Raw genomic sequence first — 25,223 nt, forward strand, 5'->3', positions numbered from 1 at the left:
TTTGGCTTCGACTCCTTTTTCTCCGTCACTGAAGCGACCGTCGGGGTTTGATTCTGTGCGACTCCGGCGGCATCTGTGGGGGGCGAGGAAGATGGAGGGGGCGAGGAAGATGGAGGGGGGCGGACAGCGTCGGCTCTCCTCTCCTTTTCAATCCCGCCGCCAACTGCGCTGCTGGCGGCACGGACCCTGCCGCGCGGCAACCTGGGACACTGGAGGACCAACACCGGCCGGGAGCCGTCACTAAGCAACGGTCATCCGCCGCCGATCAACTCAACTCGGGGGTGGGCGGGAGGGGTTGGCGCGGGGCAACTTGGGATACTGGAGGACCAACGCCGACCGGGCCGGGCCCATGTCTTGTCGGCGCGGGGAGCAGATGAAGAACCGCGCGGCGACCTGTGATACTGGAGGACCAACACCGACCGCGCCAGGCAACGTGGGGTATAGAAGGAATTGGCACAACCTGCTCCTCCCCCCCACACACACACTAATGCCAATCAATCAATCGATCGATCGATGGATCAATCAATCAGCAACACAGCTCCTCTCACACACCAACTGTCAATCAGGAGCAACGTGAGGGTCAGAGCTCGGGCGGCTCCCCGCAGGAGCGAGGACCCTGGTCGGGTCCTTTCCCCATCACACAGAGAAGCAGCTCTCTGACCTCTGACTCTCTGACTCACATAGTGGCAAAAAATAATAATCAATCACTCAATCCACCACCGTGTGTGGGACGCTGCTGCGTGCAATTGGCGGCTGCGTTTCATCGACTAAATATAGTCGATTCACTTCAAAATATATTCAGCGAAGCGTTTCGAGACGTCTGGAAGACGTGATGTATCGAATACAAGGGATATTCTATCAAAGTCCAGAGGCGGATAAAATGCCTCGATGGGACGCAAATGTTGACAACCTTTTAACAACTGAACCAAAAACAGATCAAATTTATTCATTGCCTTTATTTCCACGGCAATGTAGGTGATTTTCTTGTCGGGCGGGAGAGGGAAAAAAAGATTTTTGTGTGCACCGTGTTTTCGTGAAATAATCATTTGCAAAAGAGCATAAGAATTGCGAGAGCAAAGAAGACCAAGGTCCAGTCGCTTGCCCACGTCAGGTCCCAAACTATATACTGCATCTTATGATATTTTTAAAAAGATATCTATCAAAATAATAATAATAATAATAATAATAATCCTTGCATTTGATATAGCGCTTTTCACGTCGGGAGGACGTCCCAAAGCGCTTCACAGAACACACTGTAAAGTGAATTGACTGTATATTTGTGGGCGAACGCGGCAGCCAATTGCGCACAGCAATGTCCCACAAACAGTCGTAGATTGAAAATGACCAATTTATTATTTTTTTTTTGGTTTTGGAGGGATTATTATTAGGCGTGTGGAGTAAGGAAACTTGCCCAAGGTTTCGCCCTCTGCCTGGAATTGAACTCAGGTCTCTCGCTTGCAAAGCGAGTGCTCTAACCACTGAGCTACAGGACTCCAATGAAGGTTGATTTTTCAAAATTTTCAAAATTTTCAAAATTTCCTTTTGAAAGTGGAAAACATGCATGACTTGCTTTGTCCAATATATAGGTATGAGCCAGTTGCGTTTGATTGAATTACCAGCCTTTTATTTGCGGGTTTTCAGAAAAAAATCTAAACCGATCAAAAATTCATATATCTGATGCAACCATTTGCTGTACAGTAGCTGCAGTATCTGTGCTGTCTTCACATTACCTCATCCTAAACACAATGAAGCTCCTCCTCTTGGTCGCCCCTCATCCTATGATGGTGTAGTCTATAATTGGTCTCTACATGTTTGAAATTCACGGCTTTTGTCATGATTTAAGTCATCCTCGGAAACATGCCGCAAGGGAAATTGCAAAAAGTGGCAACTGTAGTTAATATTACGAGTTCTAAAAATTAATGTAATGTCGCTTTTATCTTGTCATCGGTCCCACTGCAGGAGCAGCATGCCAAGGACAAGCAGTTACCCCGAATTACCTTGAGGAATGGGTTTCTTAGCATCTCCATAAGTCGAAAAATAAAGGCTTCTCCCCTTGTGTGTGTCCGTTGGCCTCAACTGCCTTTTTAAGGTTGTAAGACTTATACCAACTTTAAGGATTATTATGATTATAACATCTTTCACGTCAGGTGGTCTTCTCCGTGCTTCACAGGATACACGGTAAAGTGCAGTGACAGTGTCATTGTGGGGAAATGTGGCAGCCAATTTTGCACACAGCAAAGTCCCACGAACCTCTCATTTGGGAAAGTCCACAGTTTGTGTCTTCAAGATCTTGATCAGCACCTTGGGACATCCTCACAACTTGAAAGGCACTATCTATATGCAATGTGTTGTGATCACGACATGAAAGGCGCTATACAAATGTAATCTTGTTATTGTTGTTGTTCAAGATAATAATAATCCTTGCACTTGATATAGCATCTTATCACTTCTTCAAGACGTCTCAAAGCGCTACATAGAATAGACTAAAGTGAATTAACCATATTTTGGGGGCGAAACGCGGCAGCCAATTGCACACAGCAGTCTCCCACAAACAATTGTGGATTGAGTGACCAAATTATTATCCATTTTTTTTATGGGATTATTACCTCAGGAAAACTTATCTGCTAATCACCTAACAACCGGGTTCCTACTTGCTGCTAGGTAAACAGAGGCGTGTGGAGTAAAGAAACTTGCCTAGTTTCGCCCTGCCTGAGAATCGAACCCAAGTCCTCTCGCGAGTGCTCAAACCACTGAGCTACAAGGCTCCATCCTCATTCTCACCTTCAAATTCTTCACCGTCTCACTTCTTCCTACCTCTGACCTCCTTCAACTTTAAAATCACTGCAGACATTTTTGGACATACAGTATTCTTACTATGTTCCAGCCAGTGAAAGTACCGATTCTAAACGTTTTGGATTTCAATTTAATTTTCAAAAGAATTTCAGCCCAGGGCTACATAAAAAACACATGACATAGATTTGAAATTTATTGAAGATTTAGGTAGTTTTATTGAATTGGAAGAACAGTTTCAGAACAAACTGAGTCACTCAAAGGCAGTAAGCTCCAACTGGGAAAGAGAATGGAAATTCAGGGAAAGGTCTTATTTATTTGATAATAAATTGGTTCAGTTATCCCTGACCTACTATTTTGTATTATTTACTGAACAAATATGGTCTATTTTTGTATCATTCCTGACCTTAAGGAGTTCTGAACATAAATTGGAGCCTAGCGTTAAATTGATTATAGAGTAATATCTAGCAAGGAGACAACCAAAAATAAATTTCAAAAATATACAGGAATATACTATTTGAGGATTATTCTTAAACAGGGCGTGGAAAGTATGCCCATTTGCTTGGAAGCACAGTGGTAGCTGAAGATGTCCCGATATATACCACTATGGAGAATTTGCAAGTGGTCCGAAGAGATGTGATGTCATGCTGATTGTCATATATTTTTACAGGATGAATAAAAAGTTTAGCTGGAGACATAATGAGAATTGACAGGTTGGTCAATGCAATGCAGAACTTCTATTCCAGGGGAAAAGGAAAAAAAATACAAAGTAGGTCAGGCATATTTGGACCAATTAAGATCAAACGCACAAGCTCCTACAGTTTTGTAGTGTTATAAAGGAGTTGTGGTACTGTCAAAAATCATTACACTAACGCTTGAACCTAGAGGCTCTAGATTCTATATTTTCTAAATGTTTGGTGGCATGTTTGTCCACACACCAAAAGTTACACAAAAAATAGTAACTCACTGGGTGAAGCACTTTGAAACATTTCCATGTGATAAGGTGCTATATCAAATTCAAGTACTGCACTATTATTTATGTAGATGTATACTTACTATGAGGACCTGTTTTTCCCCAGAGGCAGCACTAATTTTGAGCAATTTGTGCTGTTGGGTTTTTTAGTCCCCCACACATCACTTGGAAAAAAAGATCCTGTGCATCAATAGGGTGCTTCAAATTAGGAAAAAAATTCATTGCTCACTCCATAAACATAAGCACTTGACGATGATGTTTTTCCAAACATTATTGGAACGGAACTGAGAGGTTTTCATCATTGGTAGAATTTATTTGTACACAATGGGGATATTTGAGGATAATATGCTGATGTACAAGTGTGGACAAGATGCCTATCAATGCTGGCATTATGGGCTATTTTTAAAAATAAACATTTAGACCCTTAAGTGAAATGTTATTCGAACAGTTAAAATTTCAGCACAAGCACACGTTTGAACCACTGAAATACAGCATCAGTTCAACGTGTAGATAGAATGCACAGCGGAGAAACCAACCATACAGCCCAACTAATTTACTGCAGTGTTTATACTCCACACTGATCTGCAGGATATCCTGGTTTTAAACATTGACACCATGAAACAGAGTATGAAATTGATAATACTAATCCTTGTATTTGATATACTTTACAGTATATTCTCCACAGACTTCACTGAATATACTGTAAAGTGAATTGTATAGTTTGTGGGCGAAACACTTACTTGCAGCCAATTGCAGACAACAGTGTCCCACACAAACAGTCATGAATTGAGTGACCAATTTATTATTTTTTTAAAGGAATTATTACCCCGGAAGAGCGATCTGCCAATCGACTAACAACCAGATTCCTACACACTGCTAGGTAAACGGGCACATGGAGTATTGAAACTTTCCCAACATTTCGCCCTGCCAGGAATTGAACCCAGGTCTCTCGCTTGCGAGGTGGGTGCTCTAACCACTGAGCTACAGGACTCCACAAATTAACCACTTGCCAGAATTCTGTTCATTCTTCTACTGTTTGAATTTTATGAATAGCAACTTACTGCATTATGTCACTGCTGCTGTAGGAAGGTATTTCATCAAATCTTCTGAGCCAACTGGCAACAGGACTGCAGTCTTTTGAAGTTTTTCAGAAACCTTATTTCTAAGACTTTCCAGAAGCAACACAGTTAAAGGTGTAGATAGAGAAGAGGCTCTCAACCTGCTGGAAATTCTTTTTGTTAAGCTATTATAGTAATTTGGATAGTCTGCGGAATGTGCAAGTCACATACAATAGCAAATGTTAAATTAAACAGATTTCTACATTGCCAGTTAGTGAAATGTGTTACCCAATTCTGACATTTGTAAGTCCAAAGCAAGAGATATTTAATTACAATAATAAAAAATTAGCCCAGCATAAGCTTTTAGATATTATGCATTGCATCCAAATTGTGCTCTGTAGTATCTGCGTAGGAATACAATACTTATATAACTGTTGTTTCTATAAGTATTGCATTCTGGCTCACAATTTAAACTAGCAGTTTCTGTAGGCTGTAAACAGAGAGTCTGTTTTGTAATTTATTGCCATTTTGAGAGAGTTGGCAGCCTGTTCCAACTTTTTTTTACAATCTTATTACAATCTACAGTATACTATTTTACCTGTAGTAGTCTACGAGTAAGAGAGCACAATCCACCAAGTGCCATTAAATTTGAAGTTTAAAAATGTAAAAAAAATTGTATATCACTCTTAAAAATAAATATGGTTCCATATTGTTTGTATTGTCTTGCAAACTGCTTCCCTCTGAACTGAGCTATCTCTCACAATACGTTTTCTATACAAGAACATCTTGAAGCTTTTCACAAAATGGAATAATTAGAAATGAACTGTTCTTTGCTATGTAAGCAAATGCAGAAGGTAATTTGCATCAGAGATCTTCACACCAACAGTGAGATGAAGAATACATATTAGCCAGGATAACGTCCATACGCCTTGAAATACAGTAGCCCAAATTACCAATTACGTTTTATATGTTGCCAAAATAAATCAAACAGAAAAATATTTTCGCATGAATGTAATAATCATTATTCTGATTTACCATGCCCTACATTCGCAGAGGTGCCGGCCTACACAAGACAAAAAAAGTCAAAAGATTATGGGTTCAAGTCCTACATCGGGACATTTAAGCTCACTGTCTAGGCTGACACTCCAGCGCATTTTTGGAGGCGCATTGCGTTGTCAGAGGTGCCGTCCCGTGGATGACATGTCCGTTCTGCCTTTGAAGAGTTTCTCTCGGTGTCCTGGCCAACAATCCCTAAAATTGGTCACTCACTCCATGGCTGTTCGTAGGATATCGATGTGCGCAATTGTCTGCGCCTACAAATAACGGTCACTCCACCTCACAGCAAACCCCGTGAAGCGCTTTGAGACGTCGCGATAATGTGAGGAGACGCTACATCAAAGGCGCAGATCGTTATCGTAGCGCGATTCTTGTCGTTAATTGGCCTCTGTTTGCAAAAGGAAACATCCTACGGCCCGGGGCTCTGTCTGGCGGGGCCAAGGAGCCTCGCGTGTCTGCACCGCCGAGTCGTGTCGTCTTCATATCGCTTCGCTTTGTGGAGTCCTGTGGCTCAGTGGTTAGAGCACTCGCTTTGCAAGCGAGAGACCTGAGTTCAATTCCAGGCAGGGCGAAACCTTGGGCAAGTTTCCTTACTCCACACGCCTAATAATAATCCCTCCAAAACCCAAAACAATAATAAATTGGTCATTTTCAATCTACGACTGTTTGTGGGACATTGCTGTGCGCAATTGGCTGCCGCGTTTGCCCACAAATATACAGTCAATTCACTTTACAGTGTACTCTGTGAAGCGCTTTGGGACGTCCTCCCGACGTGAAAAGCGCTATATCAAATGCAAGGATTATTATTATTATTATTATTATTCGTGACTTCGCACCTCCCCTATGTATCCGACCCGCTTACCCCCCCCCACTCCACCACCCGCTGCCTCCGCTCGGGTCTGCTGTTCCGTCCCTCGTGCCCTCCTCCGTTCCGCCATTGGCGGCCGGAGCTTCAGCCTCTACGCCCCGAAACTCTGGACCTTTCTTCCTCGCCTCCTCCCGCCCCACTTCCAGATCCCGGCCTCGAGACCCCGCTCATCGACCGTGCTTACGGTCATCTCTCCCCGAGCCCTCCGTGGCCTCGCCCCACCCTACCGCTGCCGCCTCCTAACCCGCCTACCAACCCGCCCGCTCCCTCCGCTCCGCCGGCTCCGGGCCTGCTCCACGTCACCCGCCCCACCCGCCTCACCATTGGCGGGAGAGCCTTCAGCCGCTCGGCCCCCAACCTCTGGAATTCCGTCCCCCCGGTCACTCCGCCTCGCCCCCTCCTCAGCCTCCTTCAAGTCCCGCCGTTGGGTTAAATAACCGCTGACCCGCCAAGAGCCCAAACCCACCCGGTGCCCGGTCTGAACCCCGATGGAGTTGGTGGGGGGGACGCGTGTGTAACGTCTTTTTTTCAAACCACGTAACGATGGCAACCGCCTTCCTCCCCTCCCCTCCCCCCCCCCGTGCGTGCCGGAAGTCAAGTCGAAGCGAACTACAAGTCCCACCATGCTCAGCGGCTCAGGGTCGAGGAGCGGACACGAGGAGGGGGAGGCGGAAGGAAGGCGAAAGGCCTGCTGGGGATTGTAGTCCCACGTCCGCGGCGTCACCCCGCCGTTTGTCTGGCCGAGGACTACAGGTCCCAAGGGCTGAGGTAACCGCCTCCCTCCAAGGAGGTGGAGGCCATCTTCAGCGACACACACACACACACAAACACACAACCGGGAGATTTTTTTTTAAAAAAAGGAACATTATTCTTGATTTGAGCGGCTTTCTGTGCGTGTGTGTGTTTTTTTTGAAAGAGGGGGCGGGGAGGCCGGTGTAACTTCCTTCTCTCCAAAGCGTGCGCGTTAGTGAGAGAGAGAGACACACAGAGAGAGAAATATTACCGTTGATCTGCGCGTGAGACGATCCCGGGCCGCCGGGGAGGGTCGGCGTCTCCACAACCGTGACGGTTTAACACCGAGATCCAGTTCCTGGGAGAGAGAGAGAGAGAGAGAGAGAGGTGTATTGAGGGGAAGAAGAAGATGTCTTCTTTGGAGAAAGAGCTGCTCTTGAACAAATTGCCTTCGCGACCGCCGAAGCCGACGGGTCCGCAGCCCGGATCCAAAGCCAGAATGGGGTGAGTGTTTTGTGGTTTAAAATGTCACCCCATTCGTTTTAAGGTAACGTAAAACTCTGGCTTTTTTTTTTTGGAGTTGAGCATTCGCTCAGGAGACTTTTATTTAGTTTTTAAAAAAAAAATTAAAAAAAAAATTTTTTTTAAAAAAAAATTGTTGACGATGAAACAATGATGTGAAAAAAAAATACATTGTCTTTCGAAGCGGGTACCGAGCGCTTGTCGTTGCGAGCGGGAAGTGATCGTCACCGGCGTCGTGTCGACCTCGCTTTTTTTTTTCGCGCGCGCTTTTGCGACCACCGAAGAAGAGCCGAGGGATTTATTTAAATGCAACCCCCACCCCCTTTGAGCATCAGATGAGAGAAATCTTTCTGCACTATACTGTGTGTGTGTATATATATGTATGTGGGGGTGTGGGGGGGTTAATGCATTTTTTTCCCCCTTTCGCTTCCTCCAATGCGATTGACCTGACCTGAAAGTGGTTGGGAACTAATAATAATAATAATAATAATAATCCTTGCATTTGATATAGCGCTTTTCACGTCGGGAGGACGTCCCAAAGCGCTTCACAGAACACACTGTAAAGTGAGTTGACTGTATATTTGTGGGCGAACGCGGCAGCCAATTGCGCACAGCAATGTCCCACAGACAGTCGTAGATTGAAAATGACCAATTTATTATTGTTTTTGGTTTTGGAGGGATTATTATTAGGCTCTGCGTGGAGTAAGGAAACTTGGCCAAGGTTTCGCCCTCTGCCTGGAATTGAACTCAGGTCTCTCGCTTACAAAGTGAGTGCTCTAACCACTGAGCTACAGGACTCTCTGCAGAGCGCCCCCAGTGCGACCCGTGCAATTGGCCGATGGGAGGGGGGTGGTAGTCCATGTGAGTTGGGAGCTGCCAAACTTTCCAGCCTTCACGGCGACCTCCCTCTCCCTCCCTCCCCTCTCCCACTTTTGCTGCTGTCTGATTCCGGCCGCAACTGTGGGTCCCCGATGCTTTGCGTTTGAACGTGAGCGCTCGCCGCTCCACGAAGCGTTCAGCTTAATTGCTGGGTCACGTTTGTTCCATTGCTTTATTATTATTATTATTACGATGCATTTATCATTTGAAAATTCAGGGGATGGTGGTGGGGGGTGGGAGGGGGGCGTGGGATCGAACGCGTGACGGTTGTGTACTGTACACGCGAATGGCTGAAAGGTTTCCTGGACTGTTAAGTGTTACTGTATGTACCACATGTGAGCAACGTCTGTGAGGCACAGCCTGACGTAAGATGCAGCTTTCTGTTGGAATTAAACTGCACTTTCGCAGCCTCTGAGGAAATGTTAGCAATTCAAACGAAATTCAGATTTTCAAGTTAAAACCGCGAATGAGGGTTTCAGTCTTACAGTGGGTTAGCAGTTATTCCTGCACAAATCGGATCCATCAGGATCATAAGAGATTTAAATGACATGTGGAGGAGCCCTTCAGACCATTTGATCTCATCTTTCCAAAATGCGTACTCCACTATGTTCCCATTACACCATTACGTAGTTTCTTAAAATAGCCTTATTGTCCTGACCTCTGCTACCATTCTTGTTAACCAGTTTCAGCTGTTAATTACCCTCTATGTAAATAAATACTTCCCAGTGTCTATTCTAACATTAATATTCAGAATATGAACCAGGGTTCTTTTGCTCTGTTACTTTGTCTTACCTGGAAATATGATTTCTGGGTTTACTTTCTCAATCCCATTTAGCATCTTACTATGATCCCTTCCAGTCATTCCTTTTCAAAGCTGAAGAACTGCATCTAGTTATTCTTTACAGTATATTCTGTGAAGCGCTTTGCGACGTCTCTAAGACGTGATAAGCGCTATATCAAATGCAAGGATTATTATTATTCACGGTTCATCCTCGGTGTTCTCCTCTACTCTATCCGTGAGGCCTGAGCAGGCCCGTTATGTTGTGGCAATGAAAATTGAATGTAGTCATCTAGGTTTGGTCTACTCAGTTTGGATGTTTGAATTCAACTGATTTGGCAATGCAGCACAGCATCCTGTTGGGACATTCTCCCAACGTGAAAGATGTATACAAATGTAATTTTACTGTTGTTTCCTGCTTGTTGCTGCCTTACACTGATCAACATGGTAAGAGACTAACTAGTCAAGTAACAGCTCTAGGTCTCTTAGTTTCTATGGAGTACACATGCCTTCTAATTTTATTACATTTCATGTCAGGAGGATATCTTGAAGTGTTTCACAAGATATACTGTAAAGTGCTGTGAATGTTTAGTTTGTTTTGCAGACAAACTTCCTGTGCACGGTACCTTTACTTTTTGTGCGTGTTGAAATTTAGTTGTCAGTGATCGGCTTAGGTGCTGGCATACCTGCTGAATTCTCTTTGCAAAATCTTTGCTATCTCCTCTTGATTCCACAGTTCACCTAACAATATCTGTAAATCATCTTGAACTGAGTCAGCAAATCAAGGAGGTCTTTATGCAAGTAACAGGCGAGATCCCAGCATATCCCTGAGGCACCCCACTCAATAATGCTCCCCCATTTTATCCCAACTGCTTCTTTTCCTTTAGTTCATTCCTTTAGAATAATTCCTTAAAAAAACCCAATAAATTGGTTACTCAGTACACGACTGTTTGTGGAACACTGCTGTGTGCAATTGGCTGCCAGGTTTTGCACACAAAATATACCGTCATACTTTACAGTATATTCTGTGCAGTGCTTTGAGACATCTCAAAGATGTGATAAGGTGCTCTACCAAATGCAAGGATTATTATTCATATTTTAGCCTTAAAAAAGTTGTTTGTACAGTAGTTATCAAAGGCGTTTTGGAAATCTAAGTGCAACACCACAAGGATTTCTTTCCAGTTACATTGAAATGCCATCTCCTCAAACTCTGAGGTGGTCAGACAAGATCTGTCCCTTCTTCACTAACCTTTTGCTACTGTATTCCAAAATTGGAAGTTTTTTTTGTTTTACATCTGCAGCTAGGTCCCTCAAGTACACCATTAGAAATTAGAAATAAATTACACCAAAAATGGTTGGAACTTGGAATTTTCTGCCACAAGCTGATACAAATTACACATTTTTGTAAAAAAAAGTGATTAATAGTTTCTTGAAAAAGCAATGTTATATTAATAGTTTGGGGTGTGAGCAGGAGATTAGATTAAGCAACTAATGTTTAGGGGAAAAAAAGTGGAGACTTGATGGGCTGAATGGCTTGTTTTTGCAATGGTCTCCAACAAAATACACAGTCACAACACTTTATAGTATATTCTGTGAAGTGCTTTGAGAATTCCTCCTGATGTGGAAGGTGCTAATATCAAATGCAAGGAATTTTTTTTATTCTTTTAGGTTCCTATTTTTTGAAAAAACTAATTGTATATAATAATATGCATTTGATATGATGCCTTTTATGTTTGGAGGACATCTCAAAGCGCTTCACAAGATATTCTGTAAAGACTATTGAATGTGTTCTGTAGAAAAACGTGGCAGCCAAATTGCAGACAGCAATGTCCCACAAACAGCCATGGAATCAGGGATCAATTTTACTTGGGGGATTGTTGGCCATTCCTGCATGTTCTACATGTTTTTGAAAATTTGTCTTGATTGAGTTGTTTGTAGTGCCTCAGATCAATGTTGCTAGACTTAATCCTCATTCCACAATAGTTTTCCCAGCTAAAGGTTCATACCAGGACAGATTGAATCATCATTTACCAGGACAGATTGAATCTTCTGAAATTATGGCTAGTGATTCAACTACAGTACTTCTACTTGATGAGTAGTGTCTGGGTCATGGAACCAACTCAACTGCCTTTTGTGGTCTTATTGACACATTGTCAGGAAGCAGTCATGAAGTACATTAACAAACTCAGCATCCTTCCCAATTGGGCGTTCCTGATTGTTTGGCTGGTTGAGATTCCCATCAATGCTATCTTTTGCTTACGCACTTTTAATATTATCACAATTTGATGGGTTGTTCCTGTTTGGTCTGATGGTCTGTAGCAAATCCCATGGTATGAAATTTCGAACCTTTATTTTTTTTGTGTCCCTTGATAAGATAAGGCAATCCTTTCATCTTTCCTATCGTTCCTAAATGCCCTGTATCCTTATAAGTTGTATTTTCTCCATCATTGTTTGAATCTAGCTTAGGCTGAAGTGTTTAAAATTTCCTCTTTTCTGGATGGAGCAGAGCTACGCAAAATATGTATGGACAATTCTCGAACAAAATTCCTAAAGTATGTGAGTCTTCTACAATAGCAACAAAATTACATTAAGTTAAATGACAAAATTGCTTAGAATGTGTTAACAAACGGATTACACAGGAGTGAGTATCTGCAGCTTCACCTCAGTCTTGGGCGTCATCTTGTGTCCATCTTTCATGTTTGACAATCAAGAGGTTGACACAGAATTATGTCAGTGGTGTCCAGTATTGTGGCCACACTTTAGATTCCAGCAGCATATGTTGCAAAATTCCGTAGGACCGAATGTATCCATCATTGCAATTGTAGTCGCAAGTAAATAATACTGTATATCAAAAAAATTCTGACTATCCAGCACTCTGGGACATCTTTCCGACGTGAAGGGCACCATACACACGTATAACTTGTTGTTGCAGTGTGTTCAAAGGGTTTAAGGTGATCTTAGCTGAATGGTGCTCGTGGTATTAATTTGCACCAGATTGGAACTCAAATTTAAAACCACATACAGTATATTGCAATTGCAAGCACTGGTGGGCAGGCTTCCAACTACTCGTCCAGCAAGAACCACCCTACGGCCTTGCTCTTTCCTACCTCTGTGACCTGCTAACCCTATATGAACCTCTCCGCTCTGCAGGCTCCGGCCAACTCTACATCACCCACCCAGCCCGCCCTACCATCGGCAGTTGGGGCTTCAGCCTCTCTGCCCCCACCTTTTGGAACTCCATCTCACTGTCTCTTTGCCAAGATCATCCTCTTCGACCGTGCCTTCGGCCACCCTCCTACTCTCCCTACCCTCCACCCTCCCTGATGCTAATCCCCCCCTCCTCGGGTCCAAATCCATGTTTCTCAAGGCCTTGGGACGTCCTCCCGAGGTGAAAGGCGCTATACAAATGTAATTTTGTATTGTATTGGGCCTTTGGACTGCAGAGTTAGCAGGAGCTGCGTAGGATGAATCCCTTCCCCCACTGACTGATCTGCTTCTCCAAGTTCTGCCAACTAGTCAGACTGGCTGGTCTGTCAATGACAGTGGTTCGGAGTCCTGCAGACCTGGGTCTGAGACACCTCCGAGAGTGCATTGGGAAATTACAAATGTATTCTATACCAAATGCAATTATTATTATTATTTTGTATAGGATAGATAATGGGTAGCTCTGCTTCCTGCCATGTAACATTTAACCTGGGAGCGTATGTTGATAACATTGAGTATCCTTGAGCACAAAAGTATTCTATTTCCCAGATCTGACGTTTAATTTGACTGCAATGGTTTGTTTCTTCTCCTTGCTGGTAACACGCATTTTGAAGGATATTGACTACCACGAAAAAGAGGTTAACTATGTCACGACAATGGTAGTCTTTTTCGCCTCCTCAAAAATAAAATCAATGCCAGGTTTTGCACATTTTTGCCTTTCAGAAATTTAGACAAGCGATTAATAAGGAAAAATTTGAACTTGTACATTTGACTCAACACTATTGTTTTTAAATGTATGGAAAAAATATTTGATGCTTGCAAGTAGCTGTGGTTTTACATAATGTAATTGTATTCCTTGCATTTGATATAACTCTTATTACTTCAAAATGCCTCCAATATAGCACAGGTAATTGCTCTCAACAACAGCAATAACAAAATTACAGAGTGCCTTTCACGTCCAGAGGACGTCCCAAAGCGCTGAACAGTCAGGTGTTGGGGCCCGAGCATGTGGGAGGGTTGGTGTAGGAGTGAGGGAAGGCAGAGAGGTGGGAGGGAGACCAAAGGCATGGTCGAAGAGAAGGGTCTTGAGACCGACCTCAAAGGAGGCAAGAGAGGAAGCGAGACGAAGGGACCATGGGATTGGATTCCAGAGTGTGGGGGCAGGGAGGCTTAAAGCCCGGTCACCGATGATAGGGTGGGTTGGTTGGGAGACATGGAGCAGGTCGGAGCCTGCTGAACGGAGGGAGCGTTCAATTGTGCAGTTCAGTTGTCTCAATTGTAATGACTTTGTAATTTGAAATCTCAAATCAGAGACAACTCACTTCTCTGGATAGAAGGCATTAAAATCTGAAAGCAAATTGATGCTGATTTCTATAAAAATTGCAATATATGTATTTCTATATATATTGCAAAATTTGGATTATGGGAAAGGAAATTAACTTTGACATGTAATGTTTATGAAATAGATTCATAGATCTTTAAAAGTTGGAAAGCATGAAAACGTCATTTAACAGTAAATAGGATTCTGATTTTTAAATACAGTAGAGGAAAGAGATATCTATACTAAAGACCATCTCTGTGGTTCCTCCAATAATGCAGTAACCGATTGATGTAGAGACATGATTTATACCTCATCGGAAAGGTCTTGTATGCATGAGTGTCATGGGCATATTTTTTGGAGGGGATCTCCTATCGTTATTGAGCTATATTTAAAAAAAAGGCCCAAAATATGAGGTACTTAGCTGTACCTGACGCATAGTGTTCTGCAACAAGGTAGTGACAGAGGAAATCATCCTTCTAGAATGATACATTGGGAGAGGGACGGAGAGAAGAGAGTGGTGGAAAAAAAATTCAATGCTACATTTTTAAAATGAATACGCTGAGTCCCACAATCTCTCGAGCGTAAGAGTGAGGAGTTGAGAGAGGCATTTTTTGGGGGAAAGGGGAGAGGGGAAAGGTTACGAGCGAATGAGGGAGGGAGCTAGGGAAATTTAAAGTGAGGCCTGCTCAGACTGACTAAGCGCCAGGAGCCGAGAGAGAGATCCCAGCACAGCTCACACATTGCATGTATGTCTGGCCGCCAATAATGGAATAATCGATTGACGTAGAGACATGATTTATACCTCATCGGAAAGGTCTTGCATGGGGGAGTGCCATGGGCATATTAGGGGGGGATCTCTTATCGTTGATGAACAATGACCTAAAAGAAGCTCATCACGCATGTATGGCAGTTTTGCTTAAGGTGAAAACACTTCTGATTATGACATGTTAAATGGTTTGTGAGTGGTATCACTGAAATTTACATTCCATCTTGAATACTTTGGTTGCCAGTGTAGCTGCAACAAGTACAGCTAGTTGAATATAAAAACAAGGAAGTGATGATTACATTTATACAAACCTTGATTTTGCTGCACTGTGTACAGAACTGTGTGATCCATTACAAAGAGGCCATAAGAGCGCCTTATCATGTCTTCGAGATGTCTCAAAGCGTTTCACAGAATATAAATTGACTGTATATTTCATGGGTGAAACAAGATATTGCCTGGGATATGCACACGAGTAGAGAAGAGAAACCAACCACCAAGCTGGCTTCAAAAGGGCGTTGAGCTGAAAGTTGGAGGAGGGGTATGGGAGCTTGAAAACCAGATAAATTATAATTTTTGTAATCACACTTATTCTGACGTGGAACCAGAACACTTGGAGATGTGAAGGATTCCTGGCATGTTACCACTTCCAAAGCTGGTTTTATATTGAAGATTCAGTTCAACTTTATTGAAGTAGTTACCTACCTACTTCCATGGTTTCTTATTCACTTTTTAAACCCCTGTGCTTTGGTTTTCTAAATTAAATAATCTGAATTAATTTAGCTCTTTGTAGAACAATGATGCAATTGTTCATCCTGCATAAATACTATTTCTGTCCACAGTAACAAAAACTAAATGTGTTATCAGTCATGTCTTATAAATTATACAGAACCTTGAGCTGCTGTGCATTCTGTGGGTGTTATTGATGCATGACTCAAGCTGCAGAGATGTTTTCAAAGACTTGTATATACAACTACTTCCAAATCCTTTTCCTGTTTTGAATTCATAATGCAATTTAATTTTTATTTACTTGTTACTCTATTCACATTAAATGTTATTTCTAATATTGGCCAATTACTGAGCATCTCTGGAATGATGTATTTTAAATACGCATTTGCCCTTCACACCTAATTTAGTATCATTAGTAAACTCGAGCATTTTGCTTTCGATTGTATTTTTCTGGATACATTTAATGCTGTCGTTTAGTGATTAGGAGCACTTGCAAGCGAGAATACGTGGGTTCGATTCCTGGGCAGGGTGAAATGTTGGGCAAGTTTCCTTACTCCACACACCTCTGTTTACCCAGCAGTAAGTAGGAACCCGGTTGTTAGTCGATTGGTGGATCGCTCTTCCGAGGATAATAATCCCTTCAAAAACATTTTTAAAAAATAAGAAGAATTTGGTCACTCAATCCACAATTGTTTGTGGGACATTGCTGTGCGCAATTGGCTGCTGTGTTTCAACGACAAGGTATATAGTCAATTCACTTTGCAGTATATTCTGTGAATTATTATTAGTATTAATGCAAGATAGCAGTTTAATGGGGCTGGTACGTTACAGATTAGGGAAACTGTCATCATTTATGATTAGGGCTTCTGATTTTCACAGATAAAATACCCCGTTCAAATTTTTTTTTATCAGTGTTTATCCAGTAAATGCCAGAAAGCACTGGTAATGGTTTCTCAAGATTACTTGTGCAAGGTTTTCTCTCTCGCTCAGTTTTAGTGGCGCCCTGGCATCCAACTGCACGTGGGTTACTCTCTCTGCCTCTCCCTCTCCTCTGTGGCTGAGGCGCTTCTGGAGACGCTATATAAAACCCTGATTTTTGGACATCTATATAGAACTCAAATTGCTAAAAAAAAATAAAACTAATAAACACCAAAAAAAACCTTACTTATGATGCACTAATGTCATTGATCGAGAGGAAAGGACATTTGAGTTTCTTTGCTCTGGATTACAGCAGTCCATGGCAAATGTTGATTGGTTGTAGTATCATGGTAAATATTGTTGTTGGAAGTATGCAGTTTAGCCCCAGAAATAAACATATTACCAAGGCCAATATTAAAGTAAATCTCTATCAGCAACACATTTGATTTTAATTCTAACATAAGTTTCAAGCAGAATTCTTGGTCCATCTAACCTCCCCATCTAAATTCCACAAATATGGTTTTAATTGTGGACTTTTTAATGTTTGGCCCAACAGGAGATGTATGTATGTGAGGTGAGACCATTACCACTATAAGTTATTGTAGAGTATGACTTCTCTGGTTTGAAGACCGTTGATTTTGTATATAGCTGACAATGCTCTCAACCACTAGTTTCTAAATCCACCTTTGTTTTAAAAAAAAGCTTTTGTATCATGTCTTTAATCTGCTGTGTCAAAGTGTGGTATTTTTGACTTTCATTTTGTCCACCTTAACATTCTAACACCTGGCACCTCCTGCTGATAGCAGTGTGTAAGAGCTCTTTGTGCCAAATTTATGAAATGTATATTCTACATCTGCACCACCTTCCTTGGGATCCTTTGCAAACTGAGATGTAGGTGGTCATATTTTTTTTTAAAAAATTGATTTTTTGTGAATTCTAAATACCCCATAAAATTTAGGAAACACATGAACAGTATAGCATTGGGATATTTTACTTCTGCAGTATGCCCAAATTGAATATTTTAAATATTAATTCCATTTTTTAGTTGTTCTACCATGACCCATAACGGATTAAATCTGCTCCAAAATTTAGCATTCGAAAGCTATTTTTAACTTGAGTGGTTTGTGCCTTTTGTGTTATAGGCCTGGAAGAAAACGTGACTTTTCCCCTGTGCCCTGGAGTCAGTATTTTGAAACCATGGAGAACATCACAATTGAAAATGAAGAAGGCACAGATATATCCTATTATACCTTACTTTCACATTGTCAATTTCTATTGTCTAATATTAATTATAAGTTTGACCAGATATCAATTTTAACAAGGCTATATTGGTTAACTTATTTTGTATATGTCAGTTTTTGTTGTTTTATTACTATTCATATCAACCTTTTTAATAGAGTGAATTATTTCACTTAAACAAAATACACACTTTTCTAAAAAAAATTGAGACAACCTTCCAAAAATAACCACATAGAGCAGTTAATTTTAAATCCGAGGAAACCGAGCTTTTATGGCATTCAGAATGTTAAAATCTTTTCATAAATGTTTATTGGATTTATTTAAAATATTTCAGTCAATTCACTTTAAGGCACTATAATCAAATGCAAGAATTGTTATTATATATTATATAAAGTGAAATTTAATTGTTTTGACATTCTTTGTCAAAATTAATAAAAGATTGCCTGACAGAGCTGGTGTGTCAACACGATGGGTTTCCTTAAAGACAGTTCATAAAGGATGACATAACACAGCAGGTTTATGACGGTTCTTAGTTTTAACAAGCTGTCTTATACCTACAAATTGTTAGAACAAATACTTGCTGCTTAACTTGTTGGCTCCACATTAAATGCTGCATTTTATGACCCACTTATTTCACTTGGGCATTATTTATACCTGATGAGGCAATTGTATTGGTAATCCATCATAAATCTATTTCAGTAGCAGTAACCAGAATTATTTGTCCACTGTATTCACTGCAGTTTTATGTATGGTTAACTTGGTATAAAATTACTAGTACGATGAAATTCTGTTTATTAAATACTCAATTTGACAATGAAAATTATTCAGTAGATTGAATTATTTGCATATCCAATATTCAATTGACAGATTTATATTCTTAGATTAGGAGTACAAACTGTTTGGGATTTCAAAATTCAATTCAGTAAACCAGACATTTAATTATTCCACATTCAATTAACCAATTTAATTGAATGTGGAATAATTAAATGTCTGCTCAATTTAAGTGTAGAAGAAATGCTACTGTGATTCTGTGCTTCATTCTCTACCATGTGAAAAATTCAAGCAGGACACTGCGATTTGCATGTAAGGGACAGTAGAAGCAATGTAGTTGCTAACTAGATACCTATGGTGAAATAGAACTTGCGGAATTATGCCATTGGTTCAGCGCTTTGGGACGTCCTCCCGACGTGAAAGGCACTCTATAAATGTAATTTTGTTGTTGTTGTTGGTGATCACTTGCTTATTATCGTGGTGGTATTCTGGTTTTTGTGTGTGTTTGGAGTTTTGTATATATATGATGAGGGAGGAGGGGTATAATTGCAAGGAAGCTCGTAATCCACTGTATATTCTTTTTGTTACACTTGGGAATGTTCCTGCTGTTACCACTATATAGCAATCCAATGTGTGTCCCTAAAGTACTATTTCAATTATTGTGTTTTATACCTTAACAATTCTCACTCTTTTCGAATTTATCAAAGTGGATCAAGTGGGCCTGTGCTTCTGTTATTACATGGTGGAGGACATTCAGCTCTCTCCTGGGCAGTTTTCAGTGTAAGTATTTTTGGATTTTAACACAAGTGCTTTCTTGCTTATTGTACTTTATTATGCAATTTGCCACCTAGTGGGAATCTGGTCAATTGATGATTAATTGGGTAGCTATTGTGCTGTGTGATTGGCTATCATTTCAGTACAAATAATCTATTAATGTAATCCCATGGTGTAGTTCTTATCTGATCTTTTAAACTCCTTTCCCTGACTTTTCATCATATCCTTTAGTACCCTCACCTCCCAAGGATTCATTTATCTCCCTTTTAAATCTCCCAATAGATTCTGGGTTTACAGACGTAATGCGTTTAACTTTATTATACTCTTTTAGACTTTTTTTGCAGTTTCCAAAAAAGATTTATTGATGAGCTCTTAATCGTTTCAATTTTGATTATTCCTTCCATGTGTCTCTTTTGTTGCTGATCTGTTAGTCAGTAGAAAAAGTGGCACTGATTTTTGTGATGTGATCTGTACTGTAATCAACTCAATTAACCATGATGCCTTGGGTAGGTGTTATTCCTGCCAAAACAGTTAAGAATTGTACTGCATTGGCAGATCTGAACTTGATGGATGTCCTCCTGATGTGAAAGGTGCTATACACATGTAATTTGTTGTTGTTGATCTTTAGTACTGAATTCACGTTGCTCTAATGGTAAATGCAGCACTAAAAAAAAATCAAGTACAGTCAAAATATTGTTGTGGTGTGATGGTTGGGATTCGAACACACCAACTTGCATTTATATGGCAACCTTCACAAGGGGCAGCGTCTCGGACTGCTTAACCCACATGATAATGGACTGGTTTTACTGCTCAGCTAGTGGGCTTGCTCCCTGTGTGCTGCTGGTTCCTGCGCTCAAACAAAAACAGCCAATTTCCGGGTCATTAGCACTCTGCCAACGTAATGCAATGACTTCAGAAGTCGGTCGCTTCTAGCATGAAAGCTGGCTGGTGAAATGCAAGTGTGGTGAGTCGTGGGGTCTAAACTGCAACCAAATTAGAACCAAATTTTCACGATAAAGAACAACATTATAACCAAGCTGTTCTGTTTATTAGGGCATTGGAGACCAACATTAGTTTTGGCTGCGACAGTGAATTTTGAGTTCCACACTTACAATGCTTTCCCCATTATAAAATTAAAACAACGAGTTGCATTAATATAGTGCTTTTTTAAAACTAAACATCTCAAAGCACTTTACAAGACATCGGAAAAATTGTGCAGGATGTTACATTTGCCAATGCTGTGTATAAATCCATTGATATTTAATTGGTTTTGTTTCCACTGGGTAGCAGTTGTTTTAATGTACAATGTAAATTAAATTATAAAATGACTTAATAATTTTCACAATTCATTGACTTTTGTAAAATACTTATACATAGTGACATGCCATAGTTTATATAGTTTTAAAAGTAAGGTTTTATGTATTACTAGTTTTAAACCCTCTTAAGACACTGTCCTGCATGTAGAGCGCTATATAAGTGCAAGTTGTTGTTGTTTAAAGGGAAGATTCTGTTTATTTCCACAGTCAATGATCACAAGTCGGATTCATTGTAGAATTGTGGCAGTAGACCTTCGAGGTCATGGTAAGTGTGTTTTCTTTTGCATTGAGGAGAGGAATGAAGCAGAAACTGAATTCGTCATTAGATGTAATCCTCAAGTACACAAAAAACATTTATCAGAGTATTTATAATAATCCTTAATCGACTAACAACTGAGTTCCTACTTACTGCTAGGTATACAAAGGGTGTGGAGTAACGAAACTCGCCTAAGGTTTCACCCTGCCCGGGAATCAAACCTGAGTTCTCTCGCTTGCGAGACGAATGCTCTAAACAATTTGCTACAGAACTCCACACTTATTTGTACACAAGTATTTTTTGACTCTTGAAGAAATCCAGCTGCAATTAATAGAAGCAAGGAAAAAGTTAAATCCTTCACTGTACTTTCTGAGGAATTTTTGAATTTAACCTGAACACAAGAATTATTTCAAATGTTGTGCACAGGCTTTGGGCTCAAACTTTTTTCAAAATAACAAAATTGTACTTCCACTGCATACTTCTTCAACTGTATTATCAAGCCCTTCCCTCGAGTGTTTCTTATTCTTTATTATTAAATCTGGATCCTTTTTTATGTTCTGTGAGAGTAAGTTGCAAAATAAAAACAAATTTTGATGTAGCTTTTTTTCACTTGGAATTACATATAATATGGTACAGTGTTTGTATTCCACCTGAGCCTCCGCCCCTCCTAATTCTTTCTTCCCTTTCCATAACTCCTCTATTCTCTTCTCAGTCATGCATGCATCGAGTTTCTTCTTAAACGCATTGATGCTTTTTGCTTCAATCATAGCTTCTGGCATTGAGTTCACATTCTCACCACCCGTCTGTTTAAAGATGTTCCTCCTAACTCTATTTTTAGATCTGCTATTGGCATATCCTCTTATGCCAGTTAGGCCCCTATGTTATGGAGCCTTCATTTCAGCAGCTTGAAGGCAGGAAACTATTATTGCTGCAGGATCTAAATGATACCCCTGTGTCTCTTTCAGGTGATACAGACGTCAAAGACAGTGAAAATCTCTCTGCAGAAGCCATGTCCAGGTAACCTAGGCAATAAAATATTATTTTCAAACTTGCTAAAGAATTCAGCAACTTGGTAATTAGATGTGAAATTCTGCCTTTAGTTTATCTCTCTTGTATCCCTGCAAGGTCGCTGGCACCTTCATAATTCCTCAGCAACCTGTGATAACAGTTGCAATGTGGGCTGTTCCATCTGTTGGGGTGATCTCCTAATGTGAGGTACATCCTGCATTAGTTTCTCTTTTAACAGATGCTTTCTGAACCTGAAGCCTCAGTATCCAGTAAGTGCAGTGATAATGTTAACATTCCAGCTAAATGCCAGGTGTCTTCCCAGTATGTTAGAAACTAAAATTAATCTCCTTTTATTTGTCCTTTCCCATAGCTGGAATGTTACTAATAATTTCAGGAACTGACTGTTTTTAAAAAAAAAGTAATTTTTTTGTGAAACAAATATTTCCTTCCCACAACTCCATTGTTTGTTGTGTTCTGAATTACATTTAATTCCTGAATTTAATTTTGACACAGAGAATTAAGTGGATAATTTTTGATAAATTGGCTCTGAAGAAATTTAATTTGAAACGGATCATATGTACAGATGTTCAATAACTATTCTGTGTGGTATCATGGATGATCCTCTGACCGTTATAGGCAGGTTTCCTGTAAACTCAATACATTTTATCTTTGGATACTGTATTGCAGCCATTCAAGCATTAAAGGAAACCACCAGAATTCTCCCTTTTCATAGCACGTGTTTGTGAGGGAAGTTACCCTATTTTTATAGCATGTATAATTTTGTAATTTTGTCCAATCTGACAGAGTATAACATTAAGCAGAGTCAACTGTAGTTTCATAGCAAACTAACAATAGCATTGAAACCCAATGATCCGGTTTGTGGATCATGCTAAAGTATACAGTAAGACAGCTGAGAAGTGATGTTCATGTCAAAGTTCTCTTTAATTAACAAAAGAAATCTTTATGAAAATGTGGCAGATTCATTTTGGGTGCCGTTTAGTCTATGTGACACGGAGTTAAATCTAATTTGCATAAACTTCTATTACTGCAGATTTTGAGCAATTTTATTATGCAAGGGCGGCATTATTGGAATTGAACAGCAACTATTTGCCTTATATAGAATCCTTTGCACAGACTAACCTATCAAAGGACTTTGTAGAAATGGGGCAGTAGCCTGAGCAGAGTGGTATGGGGATAGGAGGGAGGTAGTTGAAGGCATTTGATATCAGAATTGGACATTGTGCATAGAATTATGTAGAATATTACAGACCGTTTGGCCATGCTAGTGTTTCTACTCCGCTTGAGACTCCATCCCTCCTATCCCTCCTCTCGTAGCCTTCTATTCTCCCTCATGTAAGGATTCTGCATAGTAAGTGAAATATGATTGACTGAGAGTATAAATCGGGCTTCCAGCTTTACAGTTTTACTCATATAAGCAAAGTCTGCAGGCAATATAAGTGGGCTTGAACACACAGTTCCATCTTAATTTGGAGAGGAAGAGTGGTAAGGTTCTAACCTGTACATTTATGATTCTTCCTGAACCTTAAATGTACAGGTTAGAACAGAAGCTTGCTGATTTTTATTTTTGCACACGTGTGCTGCAAAGCAACGAGTGCAGCTGACAATATTTCAGCTGCAGATATTTGTTTGTGTAGTTCTGATATGAGGCTTAGACTTAAACATAAGTATACAGTTATTTTTTTCTTATTGTTTGAATGCATCTCAGCTCTTTAAATATTTTATTGAGCTTCTGTGAGGACAAGGAAGCAAAGAGGCTGGGTATTACCATGAACTTTTTTACCTCTGGTTTTGAATTCAGAGGTAATCTGGATAAGATTTGACTCTTGTCACCTTGTGGATTTGCTACTGTTCTATGTAGCATGAAACTGTGACTGAGCTCATTTTCTAAGTGAGTCTAAATCTACAAAGTGAGCCATTATTGTTTTTTGAGACCATAATGGTGTTTTTATGTGGTTGATTTATTGTCCGATGCATATGCAGTCCTTGGATCTGAAATATTTGATACTGGCTATAAATTATGAAGCACTGATGAAGTCAAAATTTATCCTGACAATGAGAGGAAAAAAGGGTTAACGGCAATATTTTGAACTCCATCCTGGAGCCCCTCCGACTTGTGCCCTCCTATCCCACTTTTAAAGTCTGTTTAAGACAATCCACTTTAACCGTATGTTCGGTCATCTTTCTGCCTCCCCCTCCCCCAATCAGGTTTATCCAAATTGTACAATTATATTTATGATTTAGATCAAATTGGAACAGGAGTCTTTTCGAAGCAATGAGATGTGTAACTTGCTTATCAAAGACATTAAAACATTTTATAATTCTGTTTCACTTTTTCTTTCAGAGATATTGGAAATATAGTTCAATCACTGTATGGTGCAAACCCACCACCAATCATGTTGATTGGTCATAGTATGGGTGGAGCTATAGCAGTTCACATTGCAGCCAGCATCCTCTTGCCATCTCTGTTGGCCCTCTGTGTAATCGATGTAGTGGAAGGTATGCTCTTTGAATTACTGTGAAATATAGAATCTTGTGAAATATAGAATATTTTGTTAATCTGTAGCATTTCATCGACCAAAATTAAAACTGTGTGTTGGCTTGGCTTAGAGACTTGCTCTGAATCAGAAGGTTGTAGGTTCAAATCCCACGTTGGAACTTGAATTCACAAAGTCAAAACTGACACTCCATTGTAGTGCTGGGGGCGTTGCATTGTCCAAGGTGCCATCTTTCGGATGAGGCATTCAACCAAGGTCAGGTCTGCCTGTTCAGGTGGACGTTAAAGATCTCCTGGTCAACAATCCCCCAAATAAAATAGGTCATTCATTTCATGGCTGTTTGTGAGACATTGCTGTGTGGAATTGTGCTGCTAAGTTTGTCTACGAATGCAGTCACCTCCATTTCACAGTAAATCCTGTGAAGCGCTTTGAAACGTCCTTCCAATGTGATAAGGCGCTATTACCTAATGAAAGGATTATTATTTTTATTATACAGGGTGACTGACCTCTGTTATAACTTAGTGGTTGGGTCCATGAGCTCAGTCGCAGTGTTTCCATGCATAGGAGAATCCTCTTTGTGGGGAGATAAGAAGCTGAGCTTGGTAACAGACTGTTGGTAGTCTGGTTCCTGCAGCAGGCAGAGCCACAGATGTCCTGGCACTGTTGATGCCAGCATGGCTCATCAGCAGGATCTGGAGGGGCAGACCAGTCACTGGAGCATTCTTCCCACTCAGCTCTTGTTAACCCTGCAA

General features: G+C 40.6%; 1 protein-coding gene across 4 annotated transcripts in view; it reads left to right on the top strand.

Annotated features, from left to right (window-relative positions):
• The first annotated feature begins 7,493 nt into the window (after positions 1-7,493).
• ppme1 (protein phosphatase methylesterase 1) overlaps positions 7,494-25,223 on the top strand; it is a 31,108-nt gene continuing 13,378 nt past the window's right edge. For 2 of the 4 annotated variants that reach the window (XM_007891166.2, XM_007891167.2), the window contains exons 1-6: positions 7,494-7,981; positions 17,734-17,827; positions 19,289-19,381; positions 20,899-20,956; positions 21,913-21,964; positions 24,318-24,472. In XM_007891166.2, coding sequence (XP_007889357.1) covers positions 7,887-7,981; positions 17,734-17,827; positions 19,289-19,381; positions 20,899-20,956; positions 21,913-21,964; positions 24,318-24,472 — 547 coding nt within the window. In that variant the 5' untranslated portion in view covers positions 7,494-7,886. The remainder of the gene's footprint in view (positions 7,982-17,733; positions 17,828-19,288; positions 19,382-20,898; positions 20,957-21,912; positions 21,965-24,317; positions 24,473-25,223) is intronic. The other 2 variants (XR_006085019.1, XR_006085020.1) reach the window with 1 other exon arrangement.

This window comes from Callorhinchus milii, unplaced genomic scaffold, assembly GCF_018977255.1.
Source record: "Callorhinchus milii isolate IMCB2004 unplaced genomic scaffold, IMCB_Cmil_1.0 Scaffold4, whole genome shotgun sequence".
Lineage (NCBI taxonomy): Eukaryota > Metazoa > Chordata > Chondrichthyes > Chimaeriformes > Callorhinchidae > Callorhinchus > Callorhinchus milii.